The 27,297-nt window shown below is 40.1% G+C and overlaps 1 protein-coding gene across 6 annotated transcripts in view; it reads left to right on the top strand.

The window, feature by feature from the left end:
• Positions 1–27,297, top strand: part of rbfox2 (RNA binding fox-1 homolog 2) — a 54,163-nt gene that overhangs the window by 12,210 nt on the left and 14,656 nt on the right. For 4 of the 6 annotated variants that reach the window (XR_014530544.1, XM_083523270.1, XM_083523271.1 and 1 more), the window contains exons 2-6: positions 1,851–1,901; positions 16,248–16,454; positions 17,795–17,959; positions 19,060–19,113; positions 21,708–21,800. Coding sequence is in view for 5 of the 6 variants with exons in the window: in XM_083523270.1 (XP_083379396.1) it covers positions 1,851–1,901; positions 16,248–16,454; positions 17,795–17,959; positions 19,060–19,113; positions 21,708–21,800 (570 nt within the window). In the remaining variant the exon portion in view is untranslated. Of the gene's footprint in view, positions 1–1,850; positions 1,902–4,802; positions 5,095–16,247; positions 16,455–17,794; positions 17,960–19,059; positions 19,114–21,707; positions 21,801–27,297 lie in introns of those variants that run through there. The other 2 variants (XM_083523273.1, XM_083523272.1) reach the window with 2 other exon arrangements.

Genomic DNA, 27,297 nt, shown 5'->3' with positions numbered 1-27,297 from the left:
TCTTTAGCGAATGAAGCAGACTGATTTAGTTTCAGAGCAACGTAAAGGCCACATTCGATTATCTACAGCAAACATTAACCTGATCCTTTGGTCACTAATAGGTAACTGTTCAACACAACGCCGGGTATTGTTTCTCAGGAGAACAAGCACAAACCCAGAACAATAATTTTTGTCTCGTTTGGGCATTTTTGAAGTGGAACAAATAACAATTTAACTGTTAAAAGTCTGTTTTAAGACTCGTTCCTAAGAGTAATGACATAACGCAAGCTGGGCGCGATGCGGTTCGGGACGTGCGTCCTTTCATCGTTTTTCTAACATCTGCAGTGACTCACTTTTCCGTATCCGAACCCAGGCAGTCTGATTCGCGCCCGTGACCTTCCCTATTTCTTCCTCTCGCCATCTTTCACTCCCTTTATCGCATCCTCTTGGTTTAATGCCCAAACAATAGCTCCAGTGGAGTGAGGGAACTCGGCAAAGCTTCCACAGTTTAGTGTCTAGGGCAGCAATAATCTGATTAGAGCCCATTATAGGACAATTAACCAAGTAAGGCCTGTAAAGCCACACACACCGAGAGCCTGAAGTGCACCAGCATGGCCCATGTGAGTTTGAGTCTCTCTCCATGCCATGATGCTTCAGGCTCCAGTTTTGTCTTTTGACATTTTGTCTTTAAGTAAGTGTTTAAAGTACTATCTCCTTTATGACGTCCGTTCCGAAATGTTTTGTATATTTTTTTTCTTTATTATTATAAATTTTTTTTAAAGAAGCCGTGCTATAATGGCTGCCTGTCTTCCTCTCTCTCCCCCTCTCTCTCTCTCTCTCTCTCTCTCTCTCTCTCTCTCTCTCTCTCTCTCTCTCTCTCTCTCCCTCTCTCTCTCTCTCAGGCTGAGAGCTTTTACACTTTACCTCAAATCAGTGCTGGAGGAAAAAACTCACTATTATCCGGTTCTTGTTCCTGATTGGTCAAAAGGTGCCGATTCATTTGGAAGGTTTAGTGAGCAAAGTGCAAGGCCATCGTGTGTCCTATGCCACTTTATATTTTGTTGCCGTTCATGAATCACGTGTACGACTCTGTATTTGTGGTTTGTAGCCACAGCAGCTCGGTGATTCAGCCGAAAGACTTCCTGGTGATTAAGCTGAAGGGGGGTGGGGGGGATAACGGAGCAGCGCAAGGGTTGAGTTCAGGCCCGTTAAAAAGAGAAGCAATGTATGTAGTGTTTAGCAGAGTTGCTCATGTTTATTATGGAAAGAAAGACGGTGTGTTTGTGTCTCTGTCCAAATCTGTCTGTCTGTCTGTCTGTCTGTCTGTCTGTCTGTCTGTCTGTCTGTCTGTCTGTCTGTGTGTTTCAGTGGATCCCTTTGTCACAATTTGTCTTGCTTAGTGTGTAGGTTCATCTGGGTGTATGTCTGTTTCTCCCCCCATCCCTTCCTCTTTCCCTCTCCTTCTCTCATGTGTGATGCTTTTTCTCTATAACAACTGATTACTTTCTCAGGCTCCCGAGCGCCCGGTATTGTATCGGAAACAATTGGCATAATTTTTAATTTTTTTGGAAAGGATCTGATGAGTCGCTAATTGCGCAACCAAATGCACTCGCTCAATCCCCTTTTCCCGTAAACCCTTGCGATAATTGTCTGCATGTCCAAAATAAAAAAAAATGGCTGACGTTTAAAGGTTTTAGATAAGCGTGTAACTGATTTTACGAGCGTCTGCATTGTGCCTATCGTTAGTGTGTAGATGGGAGCAGTTATACAATGCAGTAGTAGATAAGATTTAATTTAGATTCTCTTTAGGGCAATAATCCGTTTCTTTTTCTGTACTAAGTGGGTTTTGTTTTCTTTTTTTTTACTTTTAGAACAACGATCCACTCAACATGGGCTTCCACGGGTATCCCTCAGCCAGTCAGGTAAGACATGATGGTGTTAAATCATTTAACTGTACATGGGTTTGAGGGGGCGGGGCTTATTAAACGCATTACCACAATCTGCAGATTAAAAAATACTGTATATAACGCAGATGTGTGTGTATCTATCCATCCATCCATCCATCTTACACGCATCACAATCGAGCACCAATTTTTGTATATCTTTTAATGAAACAATACTATAGAAATAAAACTTGGATATATTTTAGTCAATGTGCAGCTTGTATAGCAGTACAGATTTACTGTCCCTGAAAAGAACTCAACATACAACCATTGTCGACAAAAGTGAGAACATGTCACAATTGTGTCCAAAGTGTCAATATTTTGTGTGAGCGCCATTATATTATATATATAATATAATAATAAATATTATATATATTAGGGCTGTCAAAATTAACGTGTTAATGGCACAATAACACAAGTTAAAGCGCGATTAATGCAGCATTTTTGTTTGAACATTTTAATTAAAAATAAATATGAGACAAAATTAAAACCTTCAACACAACACATTTATTCAAGACGTTTGGATATAAAAAAAATAAATAAAAAAAAACTCCACCGGAAGATTAAAAGTAAAAAATATTTTTGTAATAATTTTCACTAAACATCAGTTTGCCAAAGTAAATAAAAAAATTGAGCACCAAAATCATGTTGCACACATCCCGCAATTAAAACCGTCCGTGTGGAAACATAGCAAAAGTTCCGTTTGGTGTCCTGTTGATTGATAATTAACGTAATTTAAAGCACCATAATTGCTTTAAAACATTGACAAAAATATATTGTCTCCATGCTCTATGTCGAGTTTGGTTTCTCTAATAATCAACATACATTTGTATAAAGCATCGATATTTCTCCCTGCCCATGTCGATTATAGTATTAAAAACTTGGAAAAAGTATTAATTTAAGCTACATTTTGAACAGATACAAATTAAAAGTAAAACACGCACACACCTCAAATTTTATGTAAACAGTTTCTTACTGCTTGTGTGTAATTGCGCCACCTGTTAGCCAAAAGTGTAAAAAAAACAAAAAAAAAAAAACACTCTATGCTGTGTGTGTGTGTGTGTGTGTGTGTGTGTGTGTGTGTGTGTGTGTGTGTGTGTGTGTGTGTGTGTGTGTGTGTGTGTGTGTGTGTGTGTGTGTGTGTGTGTGTGTGTGTGTGTGTGTGTGTGTGTGGGGAGATGCATCCAGCTGTTTGTATTAGACAATCCAGACTCATACAGACTGCTAACCATGCTGTTTTACGAGTTCTAACAGCTGCATTTATTTATTTATTTTTTTTTTTTAAAAAAAGCTCTTTCTGTAGAACAAGAAATAAAATGCAGATATCACAGCACATATTAATAAATCACGGCTTGTCCAAAAGTGCTGCAGCATGTTTAGAGGCAGAGCCATATAACCGCAGAAGTGTTTCATTAAGATTGCTGAAATAACACGCTGTTTAGTTTCTAAGTGTATAAAATAGCAGCTGGACGGTTATTGGTTGACTGCAGCTCGGGATTTTTTAACATTCTCGGAGCGCTAGTTGTAACTTGCAATAGCATGCAAAATGTCCGCTTCATCGGAGCAAGGCTTGAACGCCGTTGACATGCTGACGTGTCTGTCGGTTTGGGTGTGTGTGTGTGTAGATGTATATGAAGTACTCAATTTGGGAACACCGTGCATTTCATTTTAATTGATGTGATAAGGAAATTCCATGCGAAATGGACAGTGTTTTTATGTGCATGCATCTTCTTAGTGCTTCCAAAGCCATATATGGTATTGAACCATATCTGCATTAGTTATTGTGTGTTGTGTTTTTACTTCATACTGTATACCAAATAGGATTTGATTATAAAGACAAATAATGAGTTTTGCATTTTGTGATCTGGATAGATGGATGGATGGATGGATAGATAGATAGAGCTTCAGTTATATGCTACTGTCACATAATTGGCTGATTTTAAATAATGGCATTAATGTTCAGGGATATTAGTGTTCCTATTATAGTGGCCATTGATGTCATAAACTGCACATGTATATTTTAACCCAGACTTTGCTTTTCCAAGCAATTTAATACTCCTCAGTATTACATTTGTGATGATTACTTGAATTGCAATATCATGAATGCATAAGCATCTTTTATACTCGTGTGTGTGTGTGTGTGTGTGTGTGTGTGTGTGTTTATATTTTGGCCTCCTGTTGGACATATGTCACTTTCACAGCGTTTTCGTCCGTATCTTTGCACATTATTAGATTGACTAGTCGCTGTAGTTAATCCTCATATCATCCCCGGTTTATCCTCCTTTCTCTCCCCATGTAATCCCTCCATCCCTGTCTTTATCCATTTATCATCATCCGTTTCACTCCGAAGCCGGGTCTCTTTCTGCCCAGTCCAGCCTGCCACTCTTTGGATATTGAGAACAACGGGGAAAGACAGAAGCGACTAAAAGCATCACCCTGGACTGAAACTGCAATATTTCCATATCCGATCTAAAATTCATCCAGGCGTCGGAATATGCTTCTAGCTCGCTGTGGCTTTGTGCTGTTCCATTAACAGAAATGCGCACTCTTGACTGAACGTCCATTAGCCAGCGAGAGTGGAGCGTACGTACTGTCAATAGAGACACGGCAGGATTATTGTCCTGAACCATCAAAGGAGGATAACCGAAGCGTACTTTGTCTCCGTTTTTTTGTAATACCTTCTGGTTCCCAGAGGTGCAAACAGCCCCAATTTGCTCACCTACATGAAGACAGGAGGAACGGTAGGAGGGAGAAGAGAGAGAGGAAAAAAGTTTGCAGGTGTGACACGGCAGAGGGAGGAGGTGGATGGGGGAAGGAGGGAGGGAGCGAGCAAGCGAGTGAACGAGCAAATGGTATCTGGGCGAGGGGAGGAGAGAAGGAAGACACAAACAGGAACAGAGAGAGAGAGAGAGGGAGAGGGGAAGAGATGAGCAGGCAAGGACGGCGCACCACAAACGACAGTACGCAAGAGAGCGTGACCGAGAGCGATCTGGAGCTGCAGAGGAGAGCGAGGTGGGGAGGGGGCGCTAGACGGAAGCAGCTAGAGGAGGGGACAGAGCGAGGGAGATTTTGAATGTGCGGGACAGCGAGACAGTAGGACAGCGAGAACGCACACAAACAGGGTCCTGGGCCGAATACGATGATGGGACTGTATTACCCTTCCGTGTTGCCGGTAAGTAGATTTGGGTGCCTTTTTATTTTTTTTCCTCAGTGGATTTGACAACTCGTGCATGTTATATATTGCATCTCTTAAGTTTCTATTTCATGTTTCGGATTCGAAACAGCAAAGCGCAAACATCCACTCGTGTGCTCTGTAGATCTTGCGACATTACATCATATATTAAATGCAAGAAGGCGACTGACATCATATCGAGCGCTTGTGTGTGTGTATCCGAGGGTGTGCGTTTGGGCCACGTTGACAGACAGGCCTAGACTCTTCCAAATGGCCCATGGTGAAGAAAGAGGGGTGGGGGGTGTTTGGTTGGAGAAAGAAAGTTCTTTGTTGTCCACCCTTCCAGCTGTCCCCCATAACTCACCCCTGGCTTTTGAGCGAAGGGGGCAGGTGCCTGGAAACAGTTGTTCCACCAACACTATGCCTCCTGTCTGTCTGTCAGTCTATCTATCTATTTATCTCTTTATCCTTGTCTGTCTGACTCACACACACACGCACACACACACGCACACCCCAATATAGAATATTCTTGTTGGATTGCACTTTACTCTGTTTACAGTTTACATGCACACTGCTTATAAATCTGCCTCATACCTTTGAATCCTGTTCCCTTTACAGTTTTGACCTCTTTTTTTTTTTTTTTTTTTTTTTTAAACCCCCTCTCTAACTCCCTCCCTCCTTTCCCTCGTTCTCTCCCCCTCAGGCTCAAGCAGCTGTTATCTTTCTGTTTTCCTTTAAAAGTCGAGCATGTGGTGGTGGGAAATGGGGTTGAGGGGGGGTTTTGGCAAGAACGCACTGGAATTGATTTGAAAATTAGCCCCCTTCTCTTTTTTCCCCCCATTTTTTTTTTTTTAACAAAAGGCAAAGTAGGTTAAAAATAGATTCCTGGATATGAACAGAGAAATGAAGGGATAAGACTTTTCCTGCTCTTATCGCGTTATAGCGGCTTTAACTCAGCACAGAGACACAGGCGGGAAGGTCCGGAGTGCCAGTGGCTTCTCACGCGCCAGGGCAGAAAAGTGTTATGAGAGAAGCGGAGGGTTGTTGAAATATTTGCAGAGCCCCACCCGAGCGTGTGCCCTAAGGGGAGGGAGAGACGCCTACCTGCCATTTATGGCTTTTACACAGACTCGCACAGAGGCACACACACACACGCAAATGAATTCTCACTCCTGGGAAAGCGAGAACTACACAAGGCTTAAAAGGACAAGTCTGTCTTACGCAAAAGCTCAACAGGGATCCACACGTTAAATGTGTACATGACGTCTAGCAGTATCCCAACGTATTCGGCCGTATCCATGAGCACGGGTCACATGCACATTTCAGGGTCGCAGCCAGACTGGGATTATGCAAATTGAGTTGCGACGAGATTAACTTCCGATCACCTAAAATTGTTCAGGAGTTTGTCGCACGTTCTACAAGAGTAGAATCGCAAATTTGCGATGATTATGTTGTAATGTAAGCTATAAAACGCAAGGTTGGACAAGCTATAAATTGAATTGCATGCCCACAAGGCAGATGAACGATCCAATGTGCTTCCCTTTGTTTTTTTGGGGTTTGCCAGAAACAATAAATGACAAGACCTGAGAAGTTAGCTAGAGTAAATGTGACGTAGCTACTCTATGGCAAGTGACTTGTCTAGTTAAAGGCATCGATACAGACTATGGTACTCTGACGTGGATAAACAAGAAATCTTTGGCAAACACTTAGCTATAGAACTATAGAACATCTACCCCCCCCCCTTGGCAAAGTCCAATGTCTAAGCTACCACCTTCCCTACCTCCCCTCATCACTATTTATTTAATACTGAGGTGTTCTGCTGACCGACCAAAGCTACTGGTTTCTTAAGCGTTTCCAAACAAATGCAGATCCAAATTTTTTGGAATCAATAGTATAAAAAAACATTTTATGAACCAGGACCACCTCAGTATCAGGCTACCAGTGGGATTTGGAAGAAAGTAGCAAATATTTATAAATGCACACCCAATAATCATAAAGGATATAGATTTTTTTAGTGTGTTGAAACAAATGTTTATTTAACCATTTAAAAAAAAAAAAAGGAGTTAAGAAAAAGAAAGAGTTCCTAATGACTTGTCCACTTCCCCAAAACTATACGATGAATCAGGACTTTAGATCCGGCAGCCATCTTAAAAGCTTTCTTCATAAAGCAGAATCACTCGACTTTCAGAACGATGCTATAATGAACTGATCTGCCTACAGACACTCAGAGCGATCACATTCCAGCCCGTCTAACCCCCGACACGTATTTGACTTCAATGTGTTTGGCGAAATCTTGAAGCGAATACTCTCGCGATACATTGCAGGTGAATAAGAAGTGTCGGGTAGCAAAGCTGGTGCCACGATAATAGTCAGACACCCTAACCCTTTGATATGAATGAGCAAATTTGAGGTTTTTTCCTCAAACAATTGAAAGTACACTATATGAACTAGAGTATTAAGACGAATGACTTTTCCAGCCATATGTGGTTCCTGCACAAAGTGTTGCAACAAAGTTGGAGGCACACAACTGAGTAGGTTGTCTTTGGATGTGGTAGCATGAAATTTTCCATTCATTTGAACTTGAAGACGCAAATCTCTTCTAGCATGACAGAATGCCTCTGTGCACAAAGCCAGCTCCATGAATGGCCTGCTATAGTGATCTGACTTCCACTATATTGAATATCTTTGATAAAAATGCTGACTGCACCCCAGACCCTTTTTTACACCCCCTACATCAATACCCGAGTTTATTAAGTTATTAAGTTTTATTTTACTGCGAATGATCACGTGTTTAAATTTGGGGAAGCCGATTAAGTTTGTGATTTAGTTATCATGTCCTACATAAACACTTAACAGTTCCTTCCATTCTTGGAACGTTTCTAGCTTTATCATCAATGACAGCTGTGTTGAACAGATATTCTAAGCAAGTCGTTTTTGTTTTTTCATTCTGTCACGTTCAGCTTCATAACAACGTGAGAAATACTGAAAGTCTTTACTGAGTTTATGGGGTCTCAAAAATAAGAAATTAAGTACTGGGAGTTTGTGGGTTTTTTTTTTTTGTGTGTGCATCATTCTATAAAAAGTTTCCAGTGACATTTCTTCTTCCCTTTTTTTTTTTTCTTTCCCCCCCGCTCCTTTCTTCTTCCTTTTCTTTCTGTCTATGGATTTTGTCCTTTTTCATCCTTCTTTTTTTACCGTCCTATTTTACTTAACTTTTCCTTCCTACATGATTCCCCCCCCCCTTCATTTTTCATCTTTCCCTTCTTCCTGCCTTTCATCCCTTTCTTTCTTTTTCGTTTTCCATTCAAACAATCTTTCGATGGTGTTTCGTTTCTGATGTGCCCACTTCAGCGCGAGGATAGCTGCGGTCTTAGAATAGACGCTCGTATGTAAATCGTTTCACAGCGATTTGTTGTTGCATGCATGCCAATGCATCTCTGTGTTTTACATAAGCGCCAAGTTTGCACTCACGCTTCAATCCAGTCGTTCATGACAGTCATCCGGCTTGTCTCTGTGCTCTCCGACTGTAATGGCTGCTGATGCATACAGCGCTAGAACAGCGTGAATCATCCAGGTTCCTCTCCATTTCAATCCAAACAGGCATTACATAATAACAGGAAATGACTTCACATTAGCTCATCATGCGAGTATTCGGAGCAGGATTATTGTTTAGGATTAAAGGCTAGTTTTGTAAAGCACTGTCTTGTCTCCCGAATGCTCACCTGCTCTGCAAGTTTTTGGGAGAAAACGGTTTTGTGCGCTGCTCAAAGTCACATGGTTTTAATTGATAATCTTTGGGATAATTCCTCTTTCTGAGGGTCTCATTCTGATATCCATATTCGTTCTCATTTTTGGGTCAGTTCCAGCAGGTCTATAGGTGTTTGTTAATGACCTGCTATTGCAGTTTTAATGAACTGTGATTGCAAGGTTAAATTAAATAAATAAATAAACAAATCAAATAGAAAAATTCCCCACTTGTGCATCAGTCTCTCTCTATCAGCGGCTCTCAGCTCGGCCCAAACTAGATCAACTCGTTTCTCGGTCAGTTGCAGTGTGGAAAAGGAGGGGTGCGTGTCAGGACTTATGCAAACATTCAGCACGCTCTGTATGCAGCGTGTTTGTGTGTGTGACGGTGTGCGCGTTTAGCAGGTTTGTGTTTATGCACAAACACCTACACACATCCGCACCTTTGAAGCACATGGGCAAAATCCAAGAAATCTCAGGAGCCCCTTTACAGATTTCTGGAGCAATGTAGATTCACGACCCGATCGGTCAGGATCCGAAGTTAGATCCCGACCCTATAAGGACAGGTGCTGACTAGCCGCTAGCCAATCGGCAGTTTGACGGACAGTCGGGACAGCAGGCCGCGCACCAGAGGTCCCATCTGGGATTTTCCAGAGCATGAAATATAGAGCGAGGACGGGGAAGAAGAGCAGAGCGATTCGGGACGTTTAACGCAACACTCACCGGACACGGCGAGGTGTTTCCGCACCTCGGAAGGACTCCGATCACATCCTTATCTTAACACTTAACACTCCACTTAGCTGGGTGGTTTCAGTGCGACTGTATGGGAAAGTGCGTTAGCGTGTGTAAGTGCGTCCCAGAGCTGTGATGTCGTTATGACTTACCCAAATTAGTAAGCCTGCATAGTTAATAATGCACTCAGCCTACTCTTTGTTAAGCAGTGATCTGCAGGGTTCATCTGACGCATGTTCTAGCCAAAAGACACAACAGTAGGAACTGTAGATGAACATATTTAAGTTTTTTTTTAAAGAAAGCTTAATGCTAATTGTTCGAATTCCTGCTGGAAGCTGCCGGGCTGAAGGCAGCTGATTTGTTTGGAATTTCCAGATAAAGATCAACAGAATGAAACAGCGAACCAGTTTTAGCCTAATCAGACTTTACATTGTAAGTTATCCAATTTAAGAAAGTGATGCAGACGTAATACATGTAGTGTGTGTGTGCTCAATAAGGCAGTTGCATAATGTTTCCAGTTGATCAGAATATCAGAGTTGTCATTCTAACATGCAGATTTAAGGTGAATTACAGGGATATATATTGGTGCATTTGTTCTAATGCAGCTATTTGTTTATTTAATGGTCACTTGATTGTCTGTGAGAAGATTTCATATATAGAGAAGGAGTCCTTACTGTTACGCCCTTTACATAATAAACTTAAGATATGTAGACTTTACTACAAAAACACCTATTGAATTATTGGATGAGACGCAAGGATAGTATAAAAGAATGAAACGTCTTAAGGACTGCACGTGTATACCCTGCTTACTTCTAACCAGGGATCCGCAGTTTCTCCAACATTTGCTACCATACAATATTCATCTCGACACGTCCTACAAGCAAGACCTCTGTTGACAGATACCCAACTACTGGTATTCTTTTTAGCTCTTTTTGCCTCCCTGGTATTTAAGTTTCAGCACCACGTTGATCATTAAGTCATTTCTTTTTGACTTTTTATTGGCTAGCCAGTAGGTGTAGGTCGTAGCAGCAAACACAGCGAGATGATGAGCTATCTTTGGTAGTGAAAAACACCAATCTTTTGTATAAGGTAGAATGAAAATGTTGATAGAATTTGCTGAGTCAGCTGAATTTATTTTTTATTTTTTCCAAATGTTATTTTTATGTAGAAGCAGTAAAATAATTGGTGATGACAACATTCATGAGTTAACTGTCTTAAAACAATTCTAAAACCTTACCATATGAGAAGCTGGACTCCCTCTAGTCGTTTTTAGGTGTCAACGTAAACACTGTCTGTGAAAATAATAATAAAATATACTGAATGATTTTAAATATTTTGAGCTTTACAGCCAGCCTCTCTCTCTCTCTCGCGCTCTCTCTCTCTCTCTCTCTCTCTCTCTCTCTCTCTCTCTCTCTCTCTCTCTCTCTCTCTCTCTCTCTCTCTCTGTGTTTTTTTTCTTCTTCTTTCATGTCAATCCTCTGCGTTTCTGATTCTTATTAGCTCCAAATTGGCCTCCGAGAGCATTTAGCGATCATGGGTGAGAAAAGCAATCAGCGCGGCTGTCGAGTTAGCAGAGAGCTACATCACTCACGGGGCGTCCCACATTGCAGGCACTGCAGCTTTTATGATGGCGCTGTGACAGTCGCACGTTAACTGACCTGTAAATAACCAGCGCTTTTTTCACTTCTCTCGCTCCACCGCACTTGTGCACTTTGCCAGGCCGAGAGCACTGAATTATCACACCACACACAACCGCACGTCAGCACGCAGACATGTTAACTGCATTAAGAGGCTGCTTTCTCATTGCACCCTCCCCAAGCATCTCGCAATAAACACAATCGAGTTTCCTGCACAAATCGCATTTGCGCAGTTCATTTTCCCGTCTGCCGTCGTCCCGTTCCATCTTTATCACAGCGTCTGACGCCGCCTCCGCATCCCGACCGCTCTCTAACACCGCGCCTCTTATTAACACCACCGCCCCAAAGCCCCAAGATCAGATCACTTCCTGAATCGGAGGAAATGAAAGCAGGAATTCGATGCTAACACTGTAAGTATGAGCGAGTCCCCATCCAAGCATGTAGATATGCAGGCGTGCACTGATGATTGATGTCTGCAATCTATTGCACACAGTATCACAATATTATTATCCTGGAAACAATAAATCAAAAGTCTTATCAGCCGAGGCAACGTGGAGGAGGTTTATATTGGATTTTTTGCTGCGGTTGGAGTTGGCGTCTGATTTGCAGGCTCTGCTCACTAGCGTCACGACAAGCATGGGAAACGCACCTTTTATTTAATCAGTAGAGCTATGATGTTAAAAAAAAAAACTGCAATATTTTGATCCTTGAATTATATGTAAATTTTTTTTTTTTTTTTTTAAGATTTAGAATCACATTTAATCACTCTTGTTTACAATGTAGTATTGTAATTGAATTTTTATTGTATTTTAATTTTTGCTCATTTTTAGTTCCAAAAAGAAAAAATAATTTTTTTAAAATAAATATTATTTAAATATTTATTCATGAAATAGAAATAGAAAATAGAACAATAAAAAATTAACAAATTGTTCATTTATTATAATAAATAAATGTTTGTTAATTTATATATATATATATTAAAAATGTTCTTTTTTTCCCCCCATTTATAACATTTATTAAAAAAAAAAAAAAAAAAAAAAAAAAAATGTTAATATTGTGATCATGTTGTAAACTGTGTTGGAGACTGTACAGAGCTAAGCTTTCTCTCACTCTCTCTCTCACACACACACACACACACACACACAACGATGCGAGCTGTGTATTTGCTGCAGTGTGACAGCAGGTGATAAATCACTTGTTCATACCAGCACAGGCAGAGCAGATAGCAGTGCTATTATTACCAGGCTCTGTCTTTTCTCTTCCTCTCGCTCCCTCGCTCTCCCACTTCTCTAGACCTCCCTTTCTTTCTCTCTCTGTCTCTCTCTCTCTCTCTCTTTCTTTTTCTCTGTCCACACAGCGCTGCCATGTAGGGAAGTGATGGAGCCTGTTTCACCATCCAGAAAGAATGTGCACTTGACAGCACAGATTTCCCTTTCCCCTCTCTCTTTTTTTCTCTCCTTTCTCTCCTTGTCTCCGTTCCTCCTCCTCTCTTCTTAATCTTTTCTCCGCATCCCCCCCCACACACACACACATTTCACCTCTTTTTATTTTCATTGTGCAATTGCAAAATCCTGTCTCGTGCATTTTGTTCAACTTCCGTCCTCTCCGTCCGTTTTCTCTTGCTTTTGTTTCCTTCTTTGTCACACCAATTTCTTTTTCCCCTCATCCTCCTACGAGCTCGGACTCCTTCAGGCCTCTTGTGATTTGGTTTTCTAATTTGTCTTCCTGTTGATCTTCTGCTTTACTTTCCAAATCTCTCTTCTTCATCCCTCCATCTCCTTCCTTCTATCTGTCATTGCTAGAACTTTCCTCTCGTCGTCTTTAAGTGTTTTCGAGTTGGCTATCTGGGTCATGCACTTGGACACGGTGCACGAGTGTGCACAGCTGTTGCAAGCCCTTTTTACAGCAGGCTTTTGTTCAGGCACGTCACCGAACGTCGGAACACGTGGCGTTTGCGTTGCAGCAGGCAGGTGTGTAGGAAGCATGCGTGCTAAATCGGGAACGGGTGGTTTAGATGGTGGCCTTCTGACTGGAAAGTTGCGAGTTTAAATCCCAGCACTGCCAAGGTGCCACAGCTGGGTCGCGAACCTAATGCGAATTCGCAGCACTGGTAGCAATAATCTTGTGAAAAGTGAATTAGAACACAAATGGACTTGTTTTTCAATTCTAATCGAACAGAAATTTTCAGAAGAAAACATTTGGCCCTTATGTTCATTGTATTCGTTTTATGTCTAGTAACAATTTTCTGGTGAAACGATGACGCTTTCTGCACGATGTTCATTAGGATTTATTTATAAATGAGTCTCCATTGAAAGCACAGTGCAAAAGCTTAAGCAGTCCATCACAGGAAGGTCCTCAGGATGGAAGGCATTGGAGTTTCTCAGTAGCATGACAATAATTTGAGTATGATTCGGATTGCCCTCTGTATTGGAAAGCTTATTTAAAAAAAGAAATTCCCTATTCAAAACAATGAACTGTGTAATCAATGTTACAGATTTAGCAGGTAAATAAGAAGATTAATCGAAAGCAAATATGTACAATATAGTTATTTGCTTTCGATTCCATCAGAGGCCATGTTGATTACTGAACTGTGCTGAGGAATTCTTTTTGTTGGCAAGTTGCAGTGGTATAAAATGGGGAGAAATGCTTTTATTGGAAAACCCCAGCAGTGTCTTATGCTACATCATACCACCTTGCTGTTGATTCATGGCCTAGAAATGCATATCCTATTGTGTTTAAGGTCTGAATTGTTAAAATTTCATATATCCTGTGTAAAAATATATTTATGTAGATCATTCTGTTGGTAAATATTTCACGCATTGTATATGATTACGGAGCAAAAAGTATAACAAACATTTTCTTCTAAGTAATGCAAATGTGCTACGTTCCGGCCAAGCGCTTTTGCACGTGCCAGTGTGTTCATTGCGATAAAGTAATGTGCTCTGTGCTCGGTGGTACACTTGAATAGCTGCAGGTGTTGTATGACTGTGTGTGTGTGTGTGTGTGTGTGTGTGTGTTTGGCCAGTTTGCACACGTTGCACTGCTGGCTTTTTCTCCTCAGCGTTATTTGGAAGAGTATGTGTCGAGGCCATTTGCTTTTAATTATGCATGAGCTTGTCATAAATATTTAAAAGGACCCAGAAAATCCTCTTGTCACTACAGAGGTCTGGGGTCGAGATGGAGAGATGGTGCTGATGGAGTAAAAGGTGTGGGAGAGAGAAAGAGACTTGAAATCCGAGAGAGGTCGTGTTTAAGCCAATGGTCCTAATTGTATAATATTTTGATATTAGAACATTTGGTGTTTCTGTTTAAGTGAAATTTTCCACCATTAAATAGAATTTTACAGACGAAATTCTGACGATAAACATCTCAAGTATCTGAGTGCCTTTCGGTTTATTGGCTCGTCGAGCAGAGCCGAGTTCTCTCGCTCCATTTTGAGGAAAATAACTTCTAGCATGATTTAGTGGAAGTGATGTAATCCAGTTTGACACTTATTATATGGAAGAAAAAAAAACAAACAAAAGCTTTCATTTCACAAACATGAAATATATTCTCCTGCAGGCGAGACAGCTGTGCTCATTAACGCATGTTCATTTTGCTAGTTTAGAGGCTTAACCACGTTTTATGTGTTGGAACCGATAAAATTTTAATACTAAGCCCTCGTGCTGGTATTGGCACGCTCTTTCAGTCCTCATAAAAAATGCGCAGATACAAAATCTGATACGGGGATGATGCCATGTGACGTAAGCCTGGTGGATGTAGAGCTTACGAACAGCCGACAAAATGCATGCAGTCTGGGCGAAGCGCTACGACAACTTCGTACAACACGCCTATCCTGATAAAACCACTTCAACGCAAGGATGCTCTGTAGTTTGCGATTCCGCTAGCTAACATTAAAATCAGCTAGCTTACATTATAAGGAATGGGACTCTTAAGCTAAGAACATGGTTTAAACAGCGTATATATTTTTCACTCCTACATCTCCACAATATCCAGTGATGTTTACTATATATATAAAAGACCTGCCCACTTTTTTCTGGATTTTGTAAATGAGCTTCGCTATTCATCTTCAGAGAAAGTTAGCATGAATTTTCACTGTTATGCTTCCCAATAGAACTGAACCCAGGCAAATTGGCATATTAATCTAAAATAATTTGCTTTGCAATAATAGCTTTCTTAGCTCCCCCTCCTACTCATCTAACTTGTTTTTGTCTAGACTAGTCCTCGCTTTCGGTGGAGATTGTTTCAATTTTATTGGCATCTAAAAAAATAAAATATATATACTGTATATAAACAACTTATGGAATATATTCCAGCTTCCAATAACTGTTTTTTTTTTTTAGGAGTGTTGTTGAAGAAGTAATAAATTGTTAGATCAAGAAGTCAACTCGGAGAAAGAAGTCGAGAACGTTGCATATTCAATCCTCCCAGCTGTGATATTTCTGTCCCTTCTCTTCCTTTAACCCAAAAGGTGGGAAATGCTCATATGCTCGAAGTTTTCGGATGATTAATCGAGTTACCACAATGTTTTTTTTTGTTATTTTTTTTTGTAAAAATTGAATTGCTAGCCGTAATCAATATCGCACGCGATGTGCAACCTGGCCGATCCATTTGTGCCGACGAGCTCCGTGATCTTTTTCGGGTTTCGTCAATTGAATTTGAGATTCAGACGGAAGTGACAGGTGTTAGGTGAGAGTGCTAAACGGATGGAGATGGAGTGACACGTGAGGTTGAGAAGACGAGAAATGCAATAGCTTAGGCTTTCAGACACTTCCCCCATCAGGAGCTTTTCTACAATCATTAAGCGATCGCTTGAGTGCATTCTGTCGCTCACACATCACTTTTCATGCTTTTGATGTTTTTTTTCACTCGCACTCTTCCATCAGTTCATTTTAAATGCGCTCACTTGTCTCTTCCATTTTCTTTGCAACATCACCCCCCCCCCCCCCAACCATTGGACTACTCTGTGGTGTCCAGCCAGCCAGTCAATTAACCCAACACAAAATCTCTTGTTTTTTTCCCCCTCTTTCTCTACATCAGGGTTCTCAGGATGCAATGGGGGCTCAGGAAGGCCTCGTTCCCCCACCGTACTCGTCCTTTCCCCCACCTCCACCTCCACCCCCGCAGAACGGTTTGCCGCTAGACTTCGGAGGCAGCGGCATTTACCCTGCAGGGGGCCAGGGGCAAGTGGAGGCGCCTGCGGGGATCACTAACCCCCCTTCGGCCCCCAGCACACTCAACACACAAGTGAGTGTTCTCACACGAACTCGGGGCATGTGGTGAAGTCGGGGGCTGTTTGCATAGCTGTCGCTTTATAAGACACCCAGATGGGGGGGGGGGGGGGTTTGTTCGGCCTTTTTACACCTGTTTGAGAACATCAGGCATGGTAGAGAGATACGGCCTAATAAGCATTTTTGTTTGAATACAGCGAACTTGCCTTAGTCTCATAGTGAGAAAAATGAAAACATGAATAATCTATTGATGCTGTATTGACATTTCTAATGCACACATGCACGCTAGCTTTATGGCTCTCATAAAGGCAGACAGATGCTTAGTGTATTGATCCTGTAAAAGGAAGTGCATTATTGTAACAGGCGCACACATTATGGCCCTCAAGAACAGCAAAGTTGAAGGTTATTTGTTTCAAGTAATAGAGTTAAAGATCATAACTGCAGCTTATACTGTTGAATTCTCAGTTCTGATTGGTCAGTTGGTATTGCATAGCGCTCTATAACAACATCTTTGACATTATTGCTCACTCCAAGGTTTATATTAATACTCATATTACTGTAGTGTATTATTGTTTCTATAGTAATGTGGGATCTTCTAAGCGCTTCACAATCGGCACTATGCGATCCTTTCGGAAGGAGTCTCCTGTTCTGACATAACCAAAAAAAAAATAACACATACGAAGATGTTTTAAATTATGAAAGGTGTTTCTGCACCTAATGCGCTTTCAGCAGAAGGAACGCCTTTACTAAAGAGGAATTTTTTGCTGACATTAGGAGAAAGGCCGGTGAGGAAGCATTGTGCTCCGACATACGCGATTAAAGGAAGCTTAGCAAAACTTCCACGCAGTTAATCATGACTAAATGGATAAAACGGACGGCCGGTTGTTCTTTACTTATTAATATCCAAATCCGTTTCATGTCCGGAGCAGTCACACACCAGTGGTTTAGCACATGCCATCTTTATTTTATTCTTTAATCTACAGTCTCATAATATAGTATTTTAACACTCCTGTGTGGCCTTGAATAAAATAAAACGTCTTTTTATTTTTTATTTATTTATTAATTAATTTATTTTTTATTCAGGCTGCCAAGGTGCAATTATGGAACAATTATTCTTAATTTTTAATTCATAAAATTTTTTCTTTTTTTCTTTAAGCATAACAAATTCTACTTTAAAACCACTCCACTGTTATAATGTGTTGAGGTTTTTGCTGTGGATATTTTACAATTCAAGGAAATAGATTTTTTCGTGCATAAAAAAACAAATATACGGGACAGACGTCATCTCAGAACATAGGAATGATAATGATATTGAAAATATTTTCAACCTCTTTCTCTCTTTTTCGCTCATCTCAGTTATCAGACGGTTCTCCCCAAGCCGAGGGCCAGTGCGTGTCCGGAAGCGGCTCAGGAGTTTCCGGAGCCGAAGACTCTGCAGACGGGAAGTCGACCCCAAAACGTCTCCACGTCTCCAACATCCCCTTCCGATTCCGAGACCCCGACCTCCGCCAGATGTTCGGGGTAACGATCCTCCTCTCATCTTTCCCCGCTTTTATCTAACATTTACCTGGTATTTCAACTGGGAGAAGGTGATGGAGCTTTGTTGCAGTGTCGCCTTGACAACAGTTCGAACCACTGTTCAGAGAGGCATAACAAGTGAAAGTGTAATAAGTATTATTGCCTTTTGAGCAAAATTAATTTTCGAATGATTAGTCAGTGGTCTGTAGAAGACTGATCTGCTTGAGATCTTTTTGCTAATGCACCAGAACTTGGTCTTGCGCTGAAGGATTTCAAGTTGCATAGCCAAAGTCTGTGCCAGAGGCACAAATCGTACTTATGAAATCATCCTTTGGTTATAATTTATCACAGCTCGCATTGTGCGCAACATGCGACTCGCACAACAATCACGCAAGGGCTATGGCTTCAGCCAGTGGAAATGTAAGCCATTTTGTAAAAGGGTTTGAAAATTCACCCAGACTGTAATGGTGGGGAGAAAAAAAAACATACAGGTTTACCTCACAGGGCTTTTGTTTCAGGGGGTATAGGACATTTTTGGTGCAGCAAGCAGAAATCGAAAGGACAAAGAAAGGGGTTGGTGTGGTGAGGCCTGAACACAACACTGCCCCCTTGTGCTGAGAAGTCCTGATTTTGATTACTAGAAAAACATTTAATACGATGGGGGGGGAAAAAAAAAAAAAAGTAGTATGTTACTTAAATAAAGATATCATCATAATCAAAAATGAAAACCATAATGTATATAAACTTTAAATGATAAAAAGGTGAGCAAAATCAATTAAAAAAATAACATGAATGTATATTAAAAAAGGGCAAATTTGCCAGTTTAAAATATTTTAAAAAGTTGTCTATAGTAAGAAAGTAGTGTAAAAGTTTTAATAAAAATATATAAATATATATAAATTATTAAAAAATGTTAACATGGCAGTAAAACCAAGGCATATTCGAGCACTAGTTTATAGTGAAAAACATAAAAACAAATGCTGCATTCATGCCGTATGTATCTGCACGCGAGTGCTGGTGCTTAGCAGGTGACTACAGACCGTGTATCGTTCAAGCCTTCACTACTAGATTCTGATCTTTTTGCCTTTATTTCTTCCTCACAGCAATTCGGGAAGATCCTGGATGTGGAGATAATTTTCAACGAGAGAGGCTCTAAGGTACGAGACCCACACAGTGGTTTCTTGACACCAGCGCCGCCTGAGCGCGTTATGTAAAAACACCACAGATAAACATTGCAGCTCGCTTTTTTTTTACGTCATTTTTATACGGAGTGTACCTTGTAATTGAACAAAATTTTAACAAAAGGGTTTCGGCAAAACAGCAATAGCAAGGACACTTTTAATGTCAAGCAGTCAAAAATATAATCAGTAGGTATTTTCGACTGTAACCATGGCAACAAGTATAAAAAAAATACAATAAATACAATTTAGGCCAGGCCACTTTGGTGTCGTTTTTGGTGTATAAAAACAGGCTGGGCCATGGTGATAAATTAAGCCACAACACTGGGATGGATAAATTAATGGATATCTATCTCTCTCTCGATCTCTGTCTAGAGAGAGAGAGAGATTTGAAAGAGGTTTGCTTTTTTATGTCACTGCTATAAATGGCTTTTTTTTTTAATAAATAAAATATTTTCCAAAATAAAATGTTTTAAATATACATTGCCTGTCAAAAGTTTGGAAACACCTTTAATGGTTTTTGAGGCACATGTATGTTAATATTGTTTACATGCAACAAACTATGCAAAAGGCAAAACTACACAAGAACTGGACAGTAAATGACGAAGAAGATTTGACATTTTTGGTTTTAATAAAAGAACTTGTATATAAGATATAAATAAGATGTTATCAGACTCCCTCACATTCGCAGTCAAACATGGAGGTGGCATCTTAATGTTTATTTATTTATTTATTTATTTATTTTTTCTAAAGAGATGAGAAGGATTCAGACTTATTCTGGGTGAGAGGAATCCTGAACCAACATGGCTACCACTCCATATTTCAAACACCATGCATTTGTGAATAATTGGAATCAACTTCACCATACAACAAGACAATGAGCCAATGAATATATATTTCCAGCTCGAAAACTCCAGACGAATGTTTGCTCTCTCGATCATGGAGCGGCCTGCCCAGTCACTGCACTTAAATCCTATTGAACTGCTCTGGGATAAACTGGGACCTCAGGATACTGTGTATATAAATATATAAATTTACCAATGTTACACTTAATTGTCAGTAAAAACTGAAAATTAAGTGTAACATTGGTAAATTTATATATTTGATTGGACAAAGTAAATAATAGTAAATAAACTCCAATAACATTAAATGGCCTACATATATGCATATAAACCAAAGTAACAAACGTGTCTCTCTGAAAAACATAAGTATAAAAACGCTTGGTATCGGAGGTATTTTTTGTATTGCGCGTAAACCGTAATCTATTGTCAGCTCCAGTCACCGGTAATGCAATATATATCCAATTACAGTATCTTCTACCTCAGCACCATCTTTACTGCACACGGACAGCAGAAATTGCTTCATTGGATTAGTTCAACTGTGCGTAAGGAAGCAGAATGAGATGTATCGACCATCTCTTACAGAAGAATTCCTCTAGCTAAATGGAGCCATCATCCAGGTTTTGTGAACAAAACCACCGCTGATGGAGCAAAGTTACTGTAAGTGGAGCGTGTGGTACATCCTCCTGACGGACAAACCAATCACTGGAGAAAGAGTTTTAAAGAATCTCTAATGCGTTACAATGCAAGTGTGCCAAGAACTAATATACAGTAATTAGATAGTTTAAGAGAAGTGGTTAAGATGTTGAACTTCCGATCAGATGGTTGAGTCCAGATCCAAGCAGCACCAAGCTACCACTGTGGGGCTCTTGAGCAATTCTTTAACCCTCAACTGCGCCGGTGTATAAATAGAATAATTATAAGTCAGTCTGGATAAGACCGTCTGCCAAAATGCCATAAATGGGACTAACTGGGACTTTCAATGCTTCTCATTTCTTTCATGTCATCAGTAATTTAAAAAAATCTGTCCTAAATGGTTCGATTAAATACAGATCGAAATGCGAGCCCCACTATTCAAAATAAATCTGTGAGACTTTTTTTAAAAACTACCACGTGGCCATGTGCCACAACAATATCAGTAACATTAAATGTGCATCTGCATATGTTTTAGGACTGTCAAAATTAACGTGTGTTAATAACGCGTTGGAGTAATAAAAACTTGAAAAGTATTAATTTGAGGTACATTTCGAACTGATAAAAATGTGATAAAGTTGTGATTAATCGCATGACGATTAGGTGATTAATTTAAATATTTGGCGTTATTGTTGCGAGCGTTTGTTAATCTGCTATACAGACAAAGGTTTGTGGACCTTTGTGTATGTTCTTTTTGAACATCCTATTCCACATTTAGTTACCATTTCCTGGTATAATAACCTCCACTGTTCTGGGAAGATGTGATTTTGTGCTTCACTTCCTCAGTGCTAAGAATTAGTTTGTGGAAGAACCATATTTGGCTGGAAAAGTCTGGTGTCCCAATACTTTTGTCCATATAGTGTACATCTAGCCTACAGCATGTACATTTATTATAAAGTACACGCAGTCCAGCTCTCTGCAGTGCACATTGTGTTTCATCAGTCGTCTCCTGTTGATGGATTTTGGACACAGCGTTCTGGAAGACGGCGTCCCTCGCCAAATCATTCTGTCTTATTGACGCTGTCACTTTCTTCCCTCCAGGGCTTCGGCTTCGTGACTTTCGAGAACAGCGCGGATGCTGAGAAAGCCCGCGAGAGGCTGCACGGGACGATAGTGGAGGGCAGAAAGATAGAGGTAAGCTTTATATCTGTCTTGATTGCTCCTCACCAGTGACCGATTGTGCTTCTCTAGCTGTGTGCATGGGTGTGTATGGGTGTGCATACGGGTCTTGGGTGTACATGTGCTCCGGTCTGGATGGACAGGTGAAGCATGTTTGGAGGGTGTTTGGCATGTTGTCCTCAGGAAGCAGCTGCATGGCAGAATAAGTCTGACTTGAATGTTTTTTTATTTTTTTAATGAACGTCTTGGGTCCTGCCTGCTCGGTTTGATCGCCACTGCTGCTGGGATGGAAAGATGCTCCGTTATGAAGCATGCACGCAGACACGTGCTGATAATCAGTTACCCGATATTCTACTCACTAGAACAAAGACAGTTTGAGTATAGTCCAAATTTGAAAGCTGCATCGCAGGCGTCCTTCACAGAAATCCTTCAGATTCGTACAATTTAACTACACCTGAACAAGATGCTTTGTTTATTTATGGTTGAAGGAACACAGCCAAAAACTACTTGAACGTTTTAGCAGCTGGACTGCATTTAAAGTGAATTACCTCAAGTTAGCAGTTTTACTTGCACACGAGTCGCTAACGATCCATACTTGCAGCTCAGCATCAAGAAGTCTCTACTAATAAACCCACTGATAGCTAGCTAGTTACTTCCCATTTTATTATTACATTAGGTTAGCTACTAAGTTATCTTACTAATTTTATTACTTTGTGTACCAGTAGTATTACTAGCTAGCTAGTTTATATACTAAATTGTTAGAAAATAATGGAATATGTCTGTATTTTGCAAAACTTTTAAACTTTAGGATGAAAATCCTAGCAAAAAAAACATTTCAGATGTTTTCATCCGTTATCTTTGTATATGCTCTTACAACTAGCATTCAAGTAGTGTGTATCAACAGTTATCATGCTTGCTACCATGCAAAAGACTAAAGCTGTTGTTATTTAGCCATATATAATACCCGACTAGTAGCCAGAGTGTTTGCTACATTAGCCTTATAGATCTTTTATACACCAAACATGTCCTGGGTATTCGACTGCAGGACGGGTACGGGGAGAAATTGAAATCTATTTTAAATATAGTTAGATCATTATCAGGTTGCAGTAAAAGGGGATAGGATTGTCAGCACATGGCTACTTGCATGGTTTGGTTATTTTGAGCATGTTGAGGAATGCTTGTTTTAGCCAATCATGTTCCTCGATTTGACCCGTTTCCTGCTCTTTGCTTGTCGCCACAATGTGTTGCTGATTATTTTATTTTAAATACCTGCTGTGAGTGAGTGTGTTCTTTTATTTTTATTTTCCCCCATTTAACTAGCAGTATATGCCACTGATTCTTAAAGCTCATGAATGTACATGATGATTCCTGTTCACTGTCGCAGGCAGTGCCATAACGCTGGTTGGTTCTTCATTTTTGCTTGTTTTGACTCTTCTTTTGTGGAGTTTTCTAGAGGGTCGTCTCTTGCTTGAAGTGTGTAATTCTTTCTCCGTCTTAGTGACCTTTTAACGCATGTAGACTGTGTGTGTATGCGTGCGTGTGTGCGCGCGTATGTGTGTGGAAACAGATTCTTTTCCTACCCTCTTCATAGACTCATGATTTTAGGTTTTTCACACGAGATTTCAGCACTTAGGAGTGTATTGGCCTCTTTTTTCTTTTCTTTTGAGATCACCAGAATGTTCTGCATGGTGTATTTATTTTTAATTTTTTTCTTCCCCAAGGCTGTGTGTAGTCTTGTGTTTGGGGGGGCACTGGGAGAGGGGGAGGTACTTTAGTGATGGCGGCTGAATCTGTTGTTTGTCTTTTATCGAAGTGGTGTAGACGTTGTTTTTTAAGTGCATGATGCCTGGAGGACTCTCTAGCTCCCCTTTAGTGTCTATGGCTGCTTGTGTTGGCTGTAGCTAGCATGGGTCTCAGACACCACCTCCCCTCCACCTTCTTTTCTCCACTTCCACCCCCTCTCTCTCCCTCCCCTAGCCATCCTTCATACCCTACCCACGCGGCTCATGGGGAGAGGCCATGCTCGCGTCAGAGCTGGGTTTTGTTTTTGCATGACTTTTCTTCTTGCTGATTGCTCCCATATAAAAAAAAGTACAGCTGAATTTTCATTTTGTTAGATGTTTTCCTGAGCAAATCAATTCTATGGGGTTAAAAAAAAAGGACTTTTGGGGTTTATGGTTTGTTCTGAACAGATGGCATGTCCTCTTTTGATTGAACATTGCATTTTGTGGCGGTGTTTTCCATTTTTTGTTTGTGTGTGTAAATGTTTGGGGAAGAGTTCAAGAGAGAGGATTAGAGACAGCTAAAATCTTCTCATATCTGCCCTTTTTTCCCCCCTCACCTTTCCTTTTTTTTCTTTTTCCATTTACTTTCTTTGTCTTGATGGCTCTTTCCCACAGATTAGGTGCCCACCTTAAGCGGAACTGTTGTGTTCCCCAACAGAATTAGTTCTTTGAGGAGCTATACTTTCCTCAGAGGGTGGACAAAATTTCTTTCAAATAAGACACAATTGGAAGCAATTATTGATGTAATTTTGGTTAATATGAAAGTAATCTTGAACCCTGAAAAAACCTTGATACTATGAGTCAATAAAACGAATGCTATTTTCCAAGATAAAGTAATGTAAATGACAAGAAAACTCAGCAAATGCTGTGGTGAATAATTTTGGAGCGACTGCTGTGGTAAATGTTATCTAGCCAATTAGCAAGTGTTTGGTTTTTTTCATTGTTTGGCACAAAACTAGCAAACGATATTCCAACTTCCAACACAGCATGCCCTCCAAACACATTTACTGTAGCATGTGCTGTGGTGATGTTTGCTTGCTTTTGTATCGTAAATGCCGAGCCGTTTGGAAAGCAGCAAACCCTAGCTAACTAATATTTACCACAGCATTTGATGTGTTAAATGTTTTTGAAACAGAAATGTTAACTGATATAGAAATGGGAAGGAATAAAAAATAAAAAAAAAGAAATATCTAGCTAACAGCTTAGATAGCAGGTAATAGTGTTTCCTGTGGTGAATAATGTTTGAGGGAATACTCTGGTAAAGCATTGCTAGCTAGTTGTGATGTTTTCTAGCTAACCAGCCAGCTAATGCTTGAAATTAAGACAGGACATAATCCTCTTTATTTTCCAGAGAATCCTGAGACAATTATGTGGTTGTTCTTGAATTAGTTCATACAGTGGTGCCAGGACCTTGTCAGTGGAAAAGGTGCAACTCTATCCATCTATCTCTCTGTCTGTCTGTCTGTCTATATCTCTGTATTTCTTTGACTCCCTCCGTCTCAACTATTACCTAAATCCGAGTTTATGCATCAAATGTCACCGTCTGCATTCATCTTTCTGTTTTCATTGCTAGATTCACTCAGTCATCACTAGTTTCTCTAGCTTTCTGACTGAAGGCTTCTGTGTTCATGCATTTCGAACATGTATTTGTGAATGCGCTGAATTATTTAGCGAAGCGAGCTCTTCAAACGCTTTAGTCACTTCATCCTGTAAACGAGACTAACACACTACCTGTATGTTTCTTAGCCTCCCCGCTTATAAAACCCTCAGACGGTGACCTGAGATGCAAATCATTCTAACGCGTTTACTCATCTCCCATTATTTAAATCCTTACGTTTGTGCCTCTTTTGCATCCTATAAGTTTTCTTTCCCCTTTGAAAATTCATTCTCTCTCTCTCGCTCTCTCTCGCTCTCTCTCTCTCTCTCTCTCTTTCTGATCTGATTGTTCTCATTATTTGTTATATTAGGCATTTTTTTTTCCTTTGGCCATTAGCCTACTCTGTTCATATTAAATTTTTTTTATCCTAAAAATTTTTTTCTTTCTGTTTCCCTGACGACTTCTGTGTTGTTGTTGTTATTGTTATCGTTGTCAGTCTCCACGGTAACCGCTCGCGTGTCGTCATGCCGTTTCCTGGCACATGGTAAGTGTGTGTATGTACGGCTTCATTCCTGAACCACCCCACAAACTCCAAACTCAACCTCCTCCCCTTTACACATACACCACCACCCCCCTCCCCCATTCCCCCTCACCGCCTGCAAAAACCCACCTGACCTTCTGTAGTCTATTGCTGTAGCTAGGTTTTTACCCCCCCACACACACACTGGTGTTCTTTATCATGCAAAAGTTGATCACACAGCAATCATTCAGCGAAATCGAGCTCCATCCTACTCTGTAAAACAGCTGATGTGGGATTTGAGGAAGTCACAAGAGGTGGGGGTGGGGGGTGGGGGGTGTTTGGGGTGCAATAATGCTAACTGCTAATAAACACGTGTAATTACACTGCATACGATACCAGTTTAGAGTGCATTTTCAAACTTTTGGAGTGCATGAATATGATTAGATGAACTATTATTGATCACGGTTCTTCAAATGGAAACAAACCCTTTCTTTTGTGTCATGGGGTACATATTCTTTCATATGTAGAAATCTTGAAATAAGAAATAAAACACAACTGTTATAGGAAAATATCATCAAAGAATGGTGTGATACCATTACCACTGCTATGTATTTTCCAATAACAGTTTCTATACTGAACTGTTTTATTCCTCTTGTACAACAGCGATTCGCCTGTGGGAACGATGACGCAAGTACTTTATATCTGGTTATAGATCCAATTAGTAATGTTTGACATTAGCGAATTAGTTCCTGTTATCACTTATTCTATAGTAGCTATAATAACCAGTTCATATTAAGACAATAATCACAGTTACCAAAAAAACAGCTGCAGCCACAAAGAGCAACAAAATGACTTGTACGTATCTCTGAAACTGGAGACTCCTTCCATAATCGTTTTCTTAAAACGCCACCAAGTTGGAGTTCATATATCATATTTTTGTGAAATCACATTAGTGTGTGTTTAGTTGTTAATATTAGCGGTGTATCGGTACACATATATGTACTGTGTTTTTTTTTGTTTGTTTTGCATTTTTTATTATTATTAAACTTGTACAACAATGGTAGTTGTATAAAAAAGAAACTAGAGTGCAGTGACACTGTGGCTACTCACTCTGTACCAGAAATAGGATTTGTTTTGCACGCCCTTGGAAACGCTAAAGAATCAATAGCACTAGCGTTAGCCGCTAACCAGGAAGTGGCCAGCAGCTAATGATAGCGATGTGGATTCTTTAGCGCCTTATGTTCCAGCTTCAAAAATTACAATTGACAATGACGATTACATATATCAAGGCAGTGCAATGAATAAAGAATGGAGGGAAATAAAGGCATTAGTTTAAGTATGCTGAAATAAGTAGAACAGTTAAGTAGATCATATCTTAAGAAAACTACATTTTAAAGGTAAACCACACATCTGTATTAGGGTCTAAATGTAAATTATTCTATTATAGTAATAAACTGCATTACTAAAAAAAAACACGTCAAGAAATTTTACGTTTTGCATTTCTTCCTCCTAACCATACTGATCCATGATTTAAAAAAAACAAGGTACGTACCAAAATGCATTTTATGTACTGTGCAACCAAAACAGTTTTAGAGCTGCTCTCATAGAAAG

Source organism: Silurus aristotelis, assembly GCF_946808225.1.
Source record: "Silurus aristotelis genome assembly, chromosome: 2".
Classification (NCBI taxonomy): Eukaryota; Metazoa; Chordata; class Actinopteri; order Siluriformes; family Siluridae; genus Silurus; species Silurus aristotelis.
Note: the sequence above shows the minus strand (reverse complement) of the source record. Positions and strands in the feature narration are given on the sequence as shown.